This window comes from Cydia strobilella, chromosome 27 (genome assembly GCF_947568885.1).
Source record: "Cydia strobilella chromosome 27, ilCydStro3.1, whole genome shotgun sequence".
Classification (NCBI taxonomy): domain Eukaryota; kingdom Metazoa; phylum Arthropoda; class Insecta; order Lepidoptera; family Tortricidae; genus Cydia; species Cydia strobilella.
Window position 1 is genome coordinate 6,564,720 of NC_086067.1, and position 13,554 is coordinate 6,578,273.

At 36.1% G+C, this 13,554-nt stretch overlaps 2 protein-coding genes across 2 annotated transcripts in view; one reads left to right on the forward strand and one right to left on the reverse strand.

The window, feature by feature from the left end:
* LOC134753608 (putative fatty acyl-CoA reductase CG5065) overlaps positions 1-13,554 on the reverse strand; it is a 416,745-nt gene that overhangs the window by 333,106 nt on the left and 70,085 nt on the right. The gene's annotated exons all lie outside the window — the stretch shown is intronic.
* The window catches only part of LOC134753602 (scavenger receptor class B member 1-like), a 61,142-nt gene continuing 52,422 nt past the window's right edge, over positions 4,835-13,554 (forward strand). Inside the window, exon 1 of the mRNA XM_063689531.1 lies at positions 4,835-5,367. Within this exon, the coding sequence (XP_063545601.1) occupies positions 5,112-5,367 (256 nt within the window). The 5' untranslated portion in view covers positions 4,835-5,111. The remainder of the gene's footprint in view (positions 5,368-13,554) is intronic.

Consider the following 13,554-nt stretch of genomic DNA (forward strand, 5'->3'; position numbering starts at 1 on the left):
TCCGGGGTTAAGAATATTGTTACTCGAGTCTTTAATTCGCGCCAGCCTGCGGTTGTCGTGAATATATAAACTCGTACAATAATTCACTTACCCCCTACGTTGCACAATGTACTATTGGTCCCTATGACCAAAGATAGATATAACTCCGTAATAGATGGATACAGTCTAAGGAAAAAACGTGCCTTGAAAATCATGAAAATTTGATTCTCGATCAGATGGCGCCACTAGTTTTGGCCAACTCTCGTATAGAGGGCGTTGACTGTTTCGTTTGTTATTTATAATTTTAACGCATACCAGTGAAAGAACATGGGTCAAAATCATATAAAAATAATTAATGCAAATAAAAAAACAAAATTATCCGTATTTAAATACATTTTAACGTATTTTTATAAATCTTCATTTTTAGTTTTAAAGTACGTCGATAGATGGCAGTGAATTTAAGTGGTTACAAAATTTACTATGACAGTACCGCTCTATATATCTTATTATATCCTCATTGCTATGACAGTTCCTTTTGAAGGGGCCAGTCAGTTGTTCAGAACTGTCAAATTTTTGTTCTAACTGACAGGCCGATATCGTCCGGCGGACTGGGCCCCTTTATATGCAGTACTTAGCTGTTAGCTGTCACGTAGGTACCTAGGGTACCCCATCAACCCATCAAATTCAGTCTTTTTTCCAATTTCATGTGTGCAAATGTGTGGTGTTATTTGAATAATAACACCACACATTAATAGCTACATATTTTACGAATATCCGCCCATCAATCTATTTCAATAAAAAAATACACACAGTTAGATTTGCGTTACTGATTTCGCTTATTACCAAAATTAGATGTAAATTGGCAAAAAATGCAACAATAAATGTAAATATTATTATTTACTAAATATTATTATTTTTTAAGATTTTCTTTATAAATAAAATTAAAACCATATTTAAAACTTTATAAATGTAATATAATAGTGAAACTTCAATATTTATTGCCTGTTTATAATTATCATTGTGTTAGGCTAAGAACGTTTTCACATTGTCCGATCCGATGTCGGATGTCGAAAGGTTGTAAGATATATGTGTTTCTCTTGTATTCATTTATGAATTTAGTAGTAGTAGTTAGTTAAGTAGTAATCACTTTATTGTACACAACACAGGTTTACAAAAATAAATTACAGTAATGGAAGTACAAAGGCGAACTTATCCCTATAAGGGATCTCTTCCAGCTAACCTTCGAGTATATGAGTGGAAAACTAAAGCCAGGTCAGATAGACAAACTTACAGGATGTACAAATTAATATTTAAAAGAGTAAACTATTTAACATATTTGTCTACTCATAAAATAAAGAAATAACATTATAGATTAAAAATAAAGGCTAGTACTTAACCAGATCACGCTAATTGGAAAGCCAAAGCTTCTTTGGCTGAAATTATCGGAAGCGCATTTCCGATATCGGATGTCGGAAGGCGCCTATGAGTTGCCCCTGTCGCTCAAACAGTCCCAGTCTGTAGCATCACTCAAGGCTAAAGGCTAATTTAGCCTTGAGTGATGCTACAGACTGGGACTGTTTGAGCGACAGGGGCAACTCGTTCCACAACTTCACAGCGCGAACCGTGAAAAAATTTGCATACGTTCGCGCGTAATAAATCATTATTACTAAAAAACGATAGATAAAGCAAAAAAAGGCGAAATTAATGCTATATGGCACTCCTGTAGCCGTTTTCTTATAGGCGCCTTCCGACATCCGATATTGGAAATGCGCTTCCGATAATTTCAGCCATGTCGGAGCCCCCCGTCAGCTGTCGGACCGATAATATTTGTTTGTGTGCGGATGTGTAGGCGTAATGCTTGTTGTATTTAGTGTGCGTGACTGGTATAGACGGCGCCCGCGACCCCGTGCCTGCGGCCAGAGGGCCTGACTACGCGGATGTAGGATCCTTCCTATATTCCTTATTAAAATATTCCTTATCTAGATTTCTTTGACAATAATTATCTAAATTATAAATAAAGAAAGAAAGAAGAGGGGTAAATTCTTATCTTTCGTCGGGTAGTCACACAAATCTCTGTTTTGACATTTTGCTGGGACGTCAGTTAGCCGCGACCACGACCAGTGAAACCTGTGTCGAAACGTCGGTAAATAATGGTAATAAAATAAATTCGCGATAGACCCGTCTATAAATGTGTTGATATGTGTTCAAAACGCGAAAGTTTCAAATATAAATTCTTATCGTTTGTTGTGTTTACCCGATTCAGACTAGAGGGTAGAATAATAAATAAATATCAGGGGACATCTAGGCCTCCCTCACTTTAGAGGTAGTGCGTGATTTACATCGTTGAGAATGCCAAATCCGTTATAAGGTATTAATTAATTATTAGTTTAATTTATAAGTAAGTCAAACTATCTTAATACTAACATAAAATTAAAACTAACTAAGAATAACAACTTATAAATAATGAGATTAAAAAAACGATTAATTAAAAAACATCTAAATAAGCGGCATTGTGCCAAAGATGCTGGCAGCATTCCCTCGCTGAATGGCAATGCTTATGCGGTGCGAGAGAGAGCCGCCAGCTCTCTGGTCACCGGTTGCATCGACGAGCTTTTTGCTTAGTTCTTTAAAAAGAACTTGAAATTAATTAATTTGATTAAAATCGCGCACATACCGGATTTGGCATTCTCAACGACGCTATTGACATATCGTTTAACTAAAGCGGATGGTAAGATATTAAAAACCGGCCAAGTGCGAGTCGGACTCGAGCACGAATCCGTTCCGTATCATTACGCAAAAAACAGCAGGAAAATCACGTTTGTTGTATGGGAGCCCCACTTAAATATTTATTTTATTCTGTTTTTAGTATTTGTTACGAGTATTATAGCGGCAACAGAAATACCTCATCTGTGAAAATGTCAACTGTCTAGCTATCACGGTTCATGAGATACAGCCTGGTGACAGACAGACAGACAGACAGACAGACGAACAGAGGAGTCTTAGTTGTAGGGTCCCGTTTTTACCCTTTGGATACGGAACCCCAAAAGTACGACGAAAGTAGAGGACTCGCGCGAAATCGCCTTTTCATACAAACTTAGTCCTTATTTTCCTCTCTGGATATTAACATTATTGAAAATAATAAACTGAAATAGATATCATATATTTAAAAAAAAGTGGCGAAGGTGAAGGGGAAGTTGGTGAGTGAAGTTTACAATTTATATTTAATAAAATAGTTTAATTTGTTCCCAAAGTTGTGTATTATTGAAAATGTTTTGACACAATTTGTTGTAAGTATATCAACCACAGCTATGCCCCTAAAGATTGTTTTTTTATTATAAAAGCATTTAATAATTTGTATGAAATCGCTTTTTCGCTCCAAATTTTTACAATAATCAAAAAATCCAAAAAAGTCAAACGTAGGTGCATAACTACTATGGTTAATATATCTACATCAAATTGTGCAAAAATATTTTCCATAATGTCAATATCAAGAGAGGAAAATACGTTTATATGGAGAAGCGACCGTCCCCTTTCCTCTTAAGTCCCAAAACTCAGCTATGTTTACTGGAAAATTACCGCACAATATACCTATTATTTTTAATCACCCAACGAAGGGGGGTTATGATACTTATGATCTAGTGTATAATTATTTTCATCATAATAGGTTTTTTTTTAGAAGCGCTGGTGGCCTAGCGGTAAGAGCGTGCGACTTGCAATCCGAAGGTCGCAGGTTCAAACCCTGGCTCGTACCAATGAGTTTTTCGGAACTTATGTACGAAATATCATTGGATATTTACCAGTCGCTTTTCGGTGAAGGAAAACATCGTGAGGAAACCGGACTAATCCCAACAAGGCCTAGTTTCCCCTCTGGGTTAGAAGGTCAGATGGCAGTCGCTTTCGTAAAAACTAGTGCCTACGCCAATTCTTGGGATTAGTTGCCAAGTGGACCCCAGGCTCCCGTGAGCCGTGGCAAAATGCCGGAACAACGCGAGGAAGATGATGATGAATAGGATTTTTTTTGTTTTTTTTTTAATTGTTTAGCGGCGAGACAAAAACATACCAATCATTTGAAAATTTTGAACTTGTCATTCTCATTACAGTTTTTGATATATAGCCTGCTGCTAGACTGACATAATGGAATATAAGGTACCTAGAAGCTGAATACCTACTATAATTTGTCAAATGACTGTCTCATTTCTAACATAGAGAGAATCATACTATCTTTGTCTTACACTAGTACTAGCACCCAGAAGAAAAGGATGAGTATAGTTTTGTTTTTTGTTTTTATTTACTGACAATTTGGTTTGACCAACTATATATTCCATTGCTAAAAGGTAGAAGCGGCAAATTAAAAAATAATGTGGAGTCAACCTTACGTTTACAATTTATGCATTTCACGCTTTTTTATGACGGAAATGTACGCCAGACTATATGCATAAATGTTATAATGCCAAATGAAAAAACTGTTTTGTTATTTTTAAATCCAAAGGGCACTTATTGACGTCACTAAGGAATAATTTAACTGTAGCAAACGAGTATCTATAAAAGCAAAAACAATCCAAAATGAAGGATAAGGACTAGAATGTACGATTTTAAAAATTCAAGCCTGTTCCACTCACACAAACGCAAGTGACGTAGTGCTTACGCATTTGGAACGCGCCTGTGTGCGTAGCGTTGCGAAATTTTATATAAGAACAAGTAAGCGCGAGCGCCTCACTAGTCAGCTGTTCAAAGTGAGCCTTTGACATTGTATGCTTAGAAAAAAAAAACTTTGACACAGCGACGCGCGGTGATTTTCCCGCCCGATTTAAAACTTTAAGAAAAAATATTATAAAGCAAAAATTTAAACTGTTATAACGAGGATTTTTAAATGTGTTTTGTTTATACTTAAAATGTACTTCCATCATGTGAGGAAAAGAGTGCAGTGTTTTATTATGTGATTACATGTCTTTATAGTGTTTACGTGATTTTTGAACTGACGTATTTTTTGCTTCGTTGCGAAACTGGCATTGCTCGAGTTCGAGTTTGTGACATTGAAAAAAACCAGTGTGATTAAAAAAACGATTAATAAACGTTGGTGTTGAAAGTGTCTTAAACTCCTTGTGAATCATAGACAATATTAACTTTTTAAAATGAAAGACTTTGGTCAGATCTGGGGCCGAGTGGCGGGTCGGCGATTTTCCGGTGTCAACACTGAGTTGAAGGAGATCGGTAACAATCGATTGACGAAGGGCGATTTTGACACGTCGACTTTCGAATCGAATATCGCCGAGTGCGAGGGACTGAACAATAAGTTTGAGGACTTTGAGTTTAATGAGAGGAAAGATGCGATTATCAATCGATTATTCGAGAGGAGGAGAAATGGACAGCTCACCAGGCAACCGAAATGTGAGTCTATTGATATTATCTCTATGGTTCTTCTTTTTCAACCTAGCGTTTTCCCGGCTTAGCGCCAGGGTCCGCTTTCCTACTCAATGTTTTCCACTTGACCGGGTCTTCGGCATCCGCAAGTGTGAGATTGTTCTTCCATATCTGATATTACGACGTCCAGCCTACACTTATTAGGCCTACCGCGGCCGCGTGATACAATATAATATAATACAAATGTTCTCTATTGCTCACCAATATGAAAGAGAACATGACATACAAATTAAGCACGATCTAGGGCTATATGGTTGTAAATAAATATTATTTAGGTTTTTTTTTATTTTTTATTTATCCAATCTCGCTTAAGCATACACTGTAATATTTTATTTTATTGTAAATTTCTAAGTGCACTGAATTTTTGTAAGATTAGTTCCCTCCGTCCACTAAAATCTATTCGGTAGGATCCATTATGGACCCGAGTGGACCTTTTGTGTGTTCAGATCTATCAATGGATTTGAACGGATTTATTGGTAATTAAATTCTCTTCTGTCATTAATCATTATTCTAATGTTTAACAAACATAAGTGGAATCATTTATTAAATATATTAATAACGGGTCACTCACGTGTTTTAAGTCGAAAACGCTCGATTTGTTTCACTCCGTACCGAGGAGCGTCACCAGGAGCTTGCGTAGCTTGGGTGTTGCCGTGACGCTTCTCGGTACGGAGTGCAACATGTCGAGCGTTTTCGACTTAAAACACGTGAGTGACCCGTTATTAATATATTTAATGTGTCTGTGTCTCACGGAAGTTTGGAATCATTTATGTTATGTTTTTTATGTAGATCTTTTTTCTATCTTTTATTTTCCGAGATATTTTTTAATTTAGTCCACTGTTCGTCGTCAATAGTTTTTCGTTTATTATTTTATTTAAACTGTATAATGTAGGTACTTAAGCAAATCTTGTCAGTAGAATAAGGCGGCAAATTTAAAAAATGTAGGCGCGAAGGGATATCGTCCCATAAAAAAAATTAATTTAGCGCCTTTTCTACTTACAAGTAGAATTTAAAAAAATACGATATATCTCATTTTATTTAAAAAAAACCGGTTAAATAAAACTATGAAAACGGATCATATCGCGTATATTGAATTTATAAATACATCCCGATCCCGACGTTAATCAGTTTTCGTAGTTTTATTTCATGAGTAACTATCGCAGTAACCGAAGACAATATTAAACCGGTTAAATTTGTATCCTCATGAATTTTGTTTATCATAAATTATAATTTAAAATTTAAACATTGAGAACGTACAACGGAATTAAAGTATTTATGCTGAAATTAGTCATATAAACGACTATGACGCCATCAAACGGGTACAGGTTTATCTTAATCGTTATTTAATTGATTTTATAGAATTCAAATACACAGGTAATTACGGAATACAGGTCCGATTATAACAGAAAATTAGGAACTACACTGTATGCACTCCTGGTACCTTCAAAAAGGGCGCACTTACACTTGAAGAATACGATTTTGTAGTGAAAACGCTCTTACGATCAAAAAATATTAGCTTGTACAAGGGCATAAAGCGATCCATTTTTATCCGAGGCAATTTATTGGTTCGAGCGCAGCGAGGACCAATATAGACGAGGATAAAAATGGACATTTATGCCTGAGTTATACATTCTGCTTTTCACTTAGAGTGCGAGTAAAATAAACACAAAAATATCCAATATTTTAGGTTATTTTACCGTATTTATTCACGACTAAAGTAAATTGTACTCGGCTGTGTCGGGGGGCGGGGCACGCCCCGGCAGGGCTGGCAGTTTGTATGGCAGATTTTGGACTTTATTGCTAAGTCAATAAAGGTCGTAATAGATGATTTTACTTTATGCTCTAGAACATAATAAGCAACTTTATGTCGTCTACGCCCGACTTAAAGTCGAACTTTACGAGCATGAGAAGTGAAAAAATATTATTTCTGTTAGATTATCGTGACCGTGATCTTCCAATCTTACAAAACAGCTAAATATTGCAAAATTGCATTCATGGACATCTTGTGTAACCCGTTAACCAGTTTTTGATCAATGTCGCGTGAAATGTACAGAATTCCGTCAACATATACTCGTAATGGGCTCTAATATTGCCATCAGAGCCCGGAATTTTCGCGGCAAAACAAAAGCCTGTCGCAATCTTGCTAGAGTTAGAAACATTTTTTATCGATATCGATAGTTGGGTAATGGATATGACATAATTTATATCATATTCAGACCAGGAATTCTAGACGGCATAACTTATTAACAGGAAGAAGGTGCCTATATTTGATGCTTTCATGCACTCATGGACAAATTTAGAGGAACGCAAAAAAAAATTTACAAATTTTTAAATTACTTTAAATCCAGTAATTAAACCTTTTTTTGTTTTCCTCTAAATTTGTCCATTAGTATATATGATACTAGTGATCACCCCAAGTTTTGTTTGTGAAAGTATAATTTTATAGAATGTATTAACAAGAAACAAAATAATACCTAAATTCCCTTTTTCTTTATTTTAAAGGGATTCTGAAACAGTTTAAACCACGCTCATAATTTTTTTTTGTAACCTACCGATCATATAAAATATATGCTTTGTGTATACTTTATCAATTTTATCATCGACCCCGAAATAATACTTTCAAATAACCCTAGTAGCATTTTGGTAGGGTATTTTGTTGCCAAAATGCCAACTTAAATGCTACTAGGGAATAAACAGTTAAAAACTAACCTTGGGGCGATCACTAGTATTAGGGAAAAGTATCGATAATTAAATTTATCGTTATAGGAACTCCCTACCTGAAATAATTTTTGCTCCCCATAATCCGAAATTTGGTCATATTATTTTCTTTATTACTCGCTATAGTCGCTATTAGACTTCCAATCCTCCCGATTAACCGCAGCATCCGTCCAGTTTTTGAGAAACGCGCCCAGGTCGTCCCGCCATCTCCTCCATGCCATCCACCATGCCATGCCGGCGTTTACATTGTGGGTCTTACTCCGTGGCTAGTTTAGCCCACCTCTGTGGGTGCATCGTTAGGGTCAAAACCGCCAGGCTAAAGTGGGACTGGGCAGGTCATTATACATACGACGGATAAAATACTAATAAACAATAATCGAATTTAAACTGTCATAATAACGCTAAGTTATCGTGAAAGACTACTCATAGTACTCATGCACTGCTACTACTGCTAGTGCTTAAAAATGGAGACGTAAGGCTCTCCGAAACATGTCGCATGAGTGACTAAAACACGTCAATTAAACCGTATAATTAAGCTTAGTACTAATACACACAAAAAACCTAACCTAAATTGCCCAGGCAGCGCCCAAGGTACCGGTGGTCACGGCCGCAGTGAGAGGAACCGACGGATCCGCGCCGTCCAAAACGTTATGTCATAATTATTATGTCAGGGCACGCCGCCGGTATAGCATGTTATGTTATGGCAATAAAACCGGCTAATTACTAATTATTGATGCTAGATTTTCAATGTCAATGTATCATTACATCGATATTGGAATTAAAACTTCCCTATCCTCATTCTGCGCTTTTGATTTTTAAAGTACATATTCCATTTTACCAAGTTAGGAATAAAAAGCCTGGATAGGTTATAAAATATGTCTCACGATAGTTTAAGTGCGAATTTCAATTACTTACACTGAGTAGGTATGATGGGCTGACGGGCATAGCTATAGAAGCCCCTGCAAAGTTTTTTCAGTGGTTTACACTCTGTATAAGGGGGGGGGGGGGGGGCGATTTTTTAAATTCAAACCAATTAACCAACCAAAAGAGAGGTAAAATAACTGTCATCCGACGCGACTGGTATCCGTTTTATTATTCTTAGAAATTATAGTGTAATTATATCAATAAAATTATACGAATTATACTGTTTTTTATCGCGTATATATATATATCTTTACTTGAAAAATAATTATAGTGTATAACTAGCCTTATGAACCGATTTTGCATGTACAACCAGCCTTAAAGTTTGTAGTCTATGATTGTTCATTATTTTAGTATGTGGGTATTTTTGCATTTTGTAATTTTTCCTCAGTCACCCGTTGACCACGAACGCTGTAAAGAGTTCGAAACGTCGGGATGTATTATAAATTCAATATACGCGATATAATCCGTTTTCATAGTTTTATTTTATACGAAATTAGGCAAGAAATATATCAAATGTCGCATATTGACTATAGACAGAAAATTATAGGAGGGCGAGGGGTAATGATCCCCGCTTTGGATCTTGGCCGGCCCAACAAGTTTCCGTCGCTATCTAGCGTGGGAATGCTGCAAGCATAATGGGAACTTTTGGGCTGATTGGTGCAGGGTGGGGATTGGCATTTGTGGTTGTTTTTGACGAAGCTTGTTGCAGAAATTATGATTTGTATTAGTTTTAATGCAGAATAAGGTCAGGACGCAGATGCTTGTGCGGATTACGTTTGTGTTTTGACGAAGCATGTGGCGGATTACCTTTGTGTTTGATTAGTTATGTTTGAATGAAATAAAGTATAATTATAATTATAGATGTTTACAAGTTTTAGAAACGACGTATTACGTTTTACGGCTAATAATCGTAGAAAAAAAAGAATAACATCCGCACATCTAAATATAACCAATCTATGGTAAAAAAATAAATTGTTATTGTCACGATAAACCGGGTTTTTGTATCACTGCGATGGAATTATGTTTTTCACATCACCAATTCGAAAAAGGGGTTTTTCTTCCCTGCTAGGAGGGTTCAAAGTGGCACTTTTCTTCCCTGCTAGGAGGGAAGTAACACTTTTCTGTTCTGGGGCACTATTTTTAATTTTTTTTTGCACATTATCTTTTTAGCTTAAATAATATTTTTCAACATAATAATTACCTCATAGGTGATGTGAAAAGCAGTATGTGTCACATGGTAGCAATAGTTATTTGTTATACAAGGGTGCAAAGTTGTATTTTACCCGCGAGTGTGGAATTGAAACATGAGCTGGCGAAAGGATTCTATAGTTGAACCACTAGCGAAGCGAGTGGTTCTAAAATAGAATCCTGAGCGTAGCGAGTGTTTCAACACACGAGAAGTAAAATACATTTGCACCCGTGTGTAGCACAAAACTTTTCCCCTCACTATAGCGAGGAAAGTGCAACATCCACAGGCGTTAGATCATCTTCATCACTGGAATCACTAATTTTTTTTACGATATTATAACAGAAAACACTAGAAATTCTGATTTTTACGTGAGTCGGCGAGAAGAACAGTAAAAATTTTGTTGACAATGTTGACATTTCTGTTCTGACGTATGAAATGTCAACGATGCGTTTTGAAATTGCATCGACTCAACTTGTGCGTTCAGAATTATATTTAACATCATTATAAAAAATCTAACGTTTCTTATGGAATTTTAAGGTTTATGACTTAAAATTATTAAATAAAGCTAAATTTGGTATTTTTTATTAGATTCTCAAACCATTTATTTAATGATAATTAATATCGAACGAACTATTATTATGAGCGTTTTACGTTTTGTTATCTGTCAAGCTACTTAAACACGCTCCATCCAAGGTCAAATTACTTTCCCCACTAGTGGATAAAATGCGTTTTTCCCCGCTTGTTTTAAAGGATAATAGACGGCTTTCCGAGCTAGTGAGGGGAAAAATTATTTCCATCTTGGGCGTAACACAATTGAACTCGTTACTCTCGGGATTCTATTATTGAATCCTTCGTTTAGGATTCAATGTACGCCCTCGCCGTAAATATGTCATTTTGCTCCCTTGTAACATAATCTACTATTTTTGTAAAACACCAGGATGCCTATCGCGAACCTTCGAAATCGATATTCCTTTATTTCACAAATCTTGTAAGTGCAATAAAGAAAATTTTTGTATTACGATTTTTGCAGTTACAACCAGGATGTAAATAACTGTAAGAAAAGAACATTTCTGAAAAAGTTTGTACTTCGTGAAAAGGTGTTTTATTAAAAGAGAAGAAAACTAATTTCAGCGTTTTTCAAAATTCATCCCCCAAAATGGTGAAAAAGGGGTTCAAAGTTTGTGCGGAGATCAAACGTTTTTTTTTAGTGCGGGACTTGAATCTGTGTATAAAGGCATCTTAATAGAATAAAAGAAAAGTAATTTCAGCGTTTTTAAAAAATCATTCCCTAAAAGGGTTAAAAGGGGTTGAACGTTTGAATCCCTTACAAATACTTTTAAACTTATTAAAAGGGCATAATATAAGATTACAAAAAAAATTCAACCTTATTGAAAATTCAACCCCTAAGGGGGTTAAATAAAAAAAAAGGGAACAAAAGTTTGTATGGGGTTCAAATTTTATTTTAAGCCAGGAACTTGAAACTTCGTAAAAAGGTATTTTGTTCAAAGACAAGGAAACTAATTTCAGCGTTTTTGAAAATTTAAGCCCGCTATTTGTACATAATTTTTATGTTTTGTGCAATAAAGCTTAAATAAATAAATTACAAATCGACATATTTATTTATTATTTATTTATTTATTTCAAAACAACACTTAGAACTTGGTATACAATATTTTCGCCAAACTGAAGACAGTTTCTCTCAGTCACTGACTCAGTCTCTTACTTTTATGTGTACTTTCTTGAGTCACAAAAAAAAATGAAATGAAAATGATGAGTGCCAAGGGCTGGAATCGAGCGTTCTCTCCGTGTAGGTACTGACGATCTATACAGAACTGTTTTAAATATTTAGACAATTCTATTTAGAAATCGAGACCAACACCAAATTTACCAAATACTTAGGTAAAGTTCAAAATACAGACAGACAGCACACACAGACAGACAGGTTGGACACAGTAGCATGGCGGTCTTTGGTGTCGGAGGCCAACATCGACTTCGGGTCGTTGCGCCACAGCAGTAAGTAAAGTTCAAAATATGACGTTCAAGAACAAAAGGGTTATGTTCTGTTACATCGCGTCAATAAATGCGTCGTCATCATCATCATAACTTGCTTTGCTCTTGTCGGTGGAGTAATTGTCAATCCTTTCTTTCCCGAGCCAGTCTTTTGATTTATTAGTAATTAACGGTTGTTGGAAGAGCGGGACGTCCCAACACAGGCCCTGTAAGCCTAAAGGTATCAGCAAATGTACATTATACTTGTTGATAATAAATATAAGTATCTTTAATTTTAATTTTCAGGGTTCCGTACCCAAAGGGTAAAAACGGGACCCTATTACTAACTACTACTACTACTACTACTCTGCTGTCCGTCTTTCTGTCACCAGGCTGTATCTCATGACCCGTGATAACTAGAGAGTTTAAATTTTCACAGATGATGTATTTCTGTTGCCGCTATAACAACAAATACTAAAAACAGAATAAAAGAATAAAATACAACAAACGTGATTTTTTGCCGTTTTTGTGTGTAATGGTACGGAACCCGGAAGTCCGACTCGCACTTGGCCGGTTTTTTTGCTCGTACGATGCATTCTCTTTCACTTGGCTAAGTGATAAAAACGCCAAGAAACGATTGATAAAAGTGTATCTGGATTGCGTTGTATGCGAGTGAGACGTGGACACTGAGACAAAAAGACAGAAAAAGGTTGGAAGCTTTTGAAATGTGGTTGGCGGAGGATGGAAAGGATTAGCTGGACTGAAAGAAAGACGAATGAAGGGGTTTAGAGTATGGTAGGAAAAAGGCGAAAGCTTACTAAATACCATAAGAATTAGGAGAGACAAGATGTTAGGACACCTGATACGAAACGACAAATTTATTCCTAAAGATTCTGCGGTGTCAGCATGGTTGCATTTTTATCACCTGTCACTATGCCTGTCACTTTCGCACTTACATACTTGTTAGAACGTGACAGGCATGGTGACAGGCGATAAAAATGCTACCGTGTAGGCAAAATTGAAAAGACGAGAGGCAGTGGAAAGCCTAGAATAAATGCGTACACAGCGAAAACGGTGCTCTTCTATGGAAATTATATGCAAAGTTATCCGTTTCAAACGATCTTGAGTGTATCATTGTTCGCATCATGGAGGATTTACCCTAGTAGCAAAGTGACGTCAGCGACGTCGTAATGACGTCATTTATACGTCATATGACGTAACGGTATCCATGTTAAACTACTAGTCATTATTATCATCAATCATTATGGCGATTGGCGAGTAGTTCATTAAGAAACTGCATATTTTTCTAGTAATTAGGTTTTCTTATTAAAGTG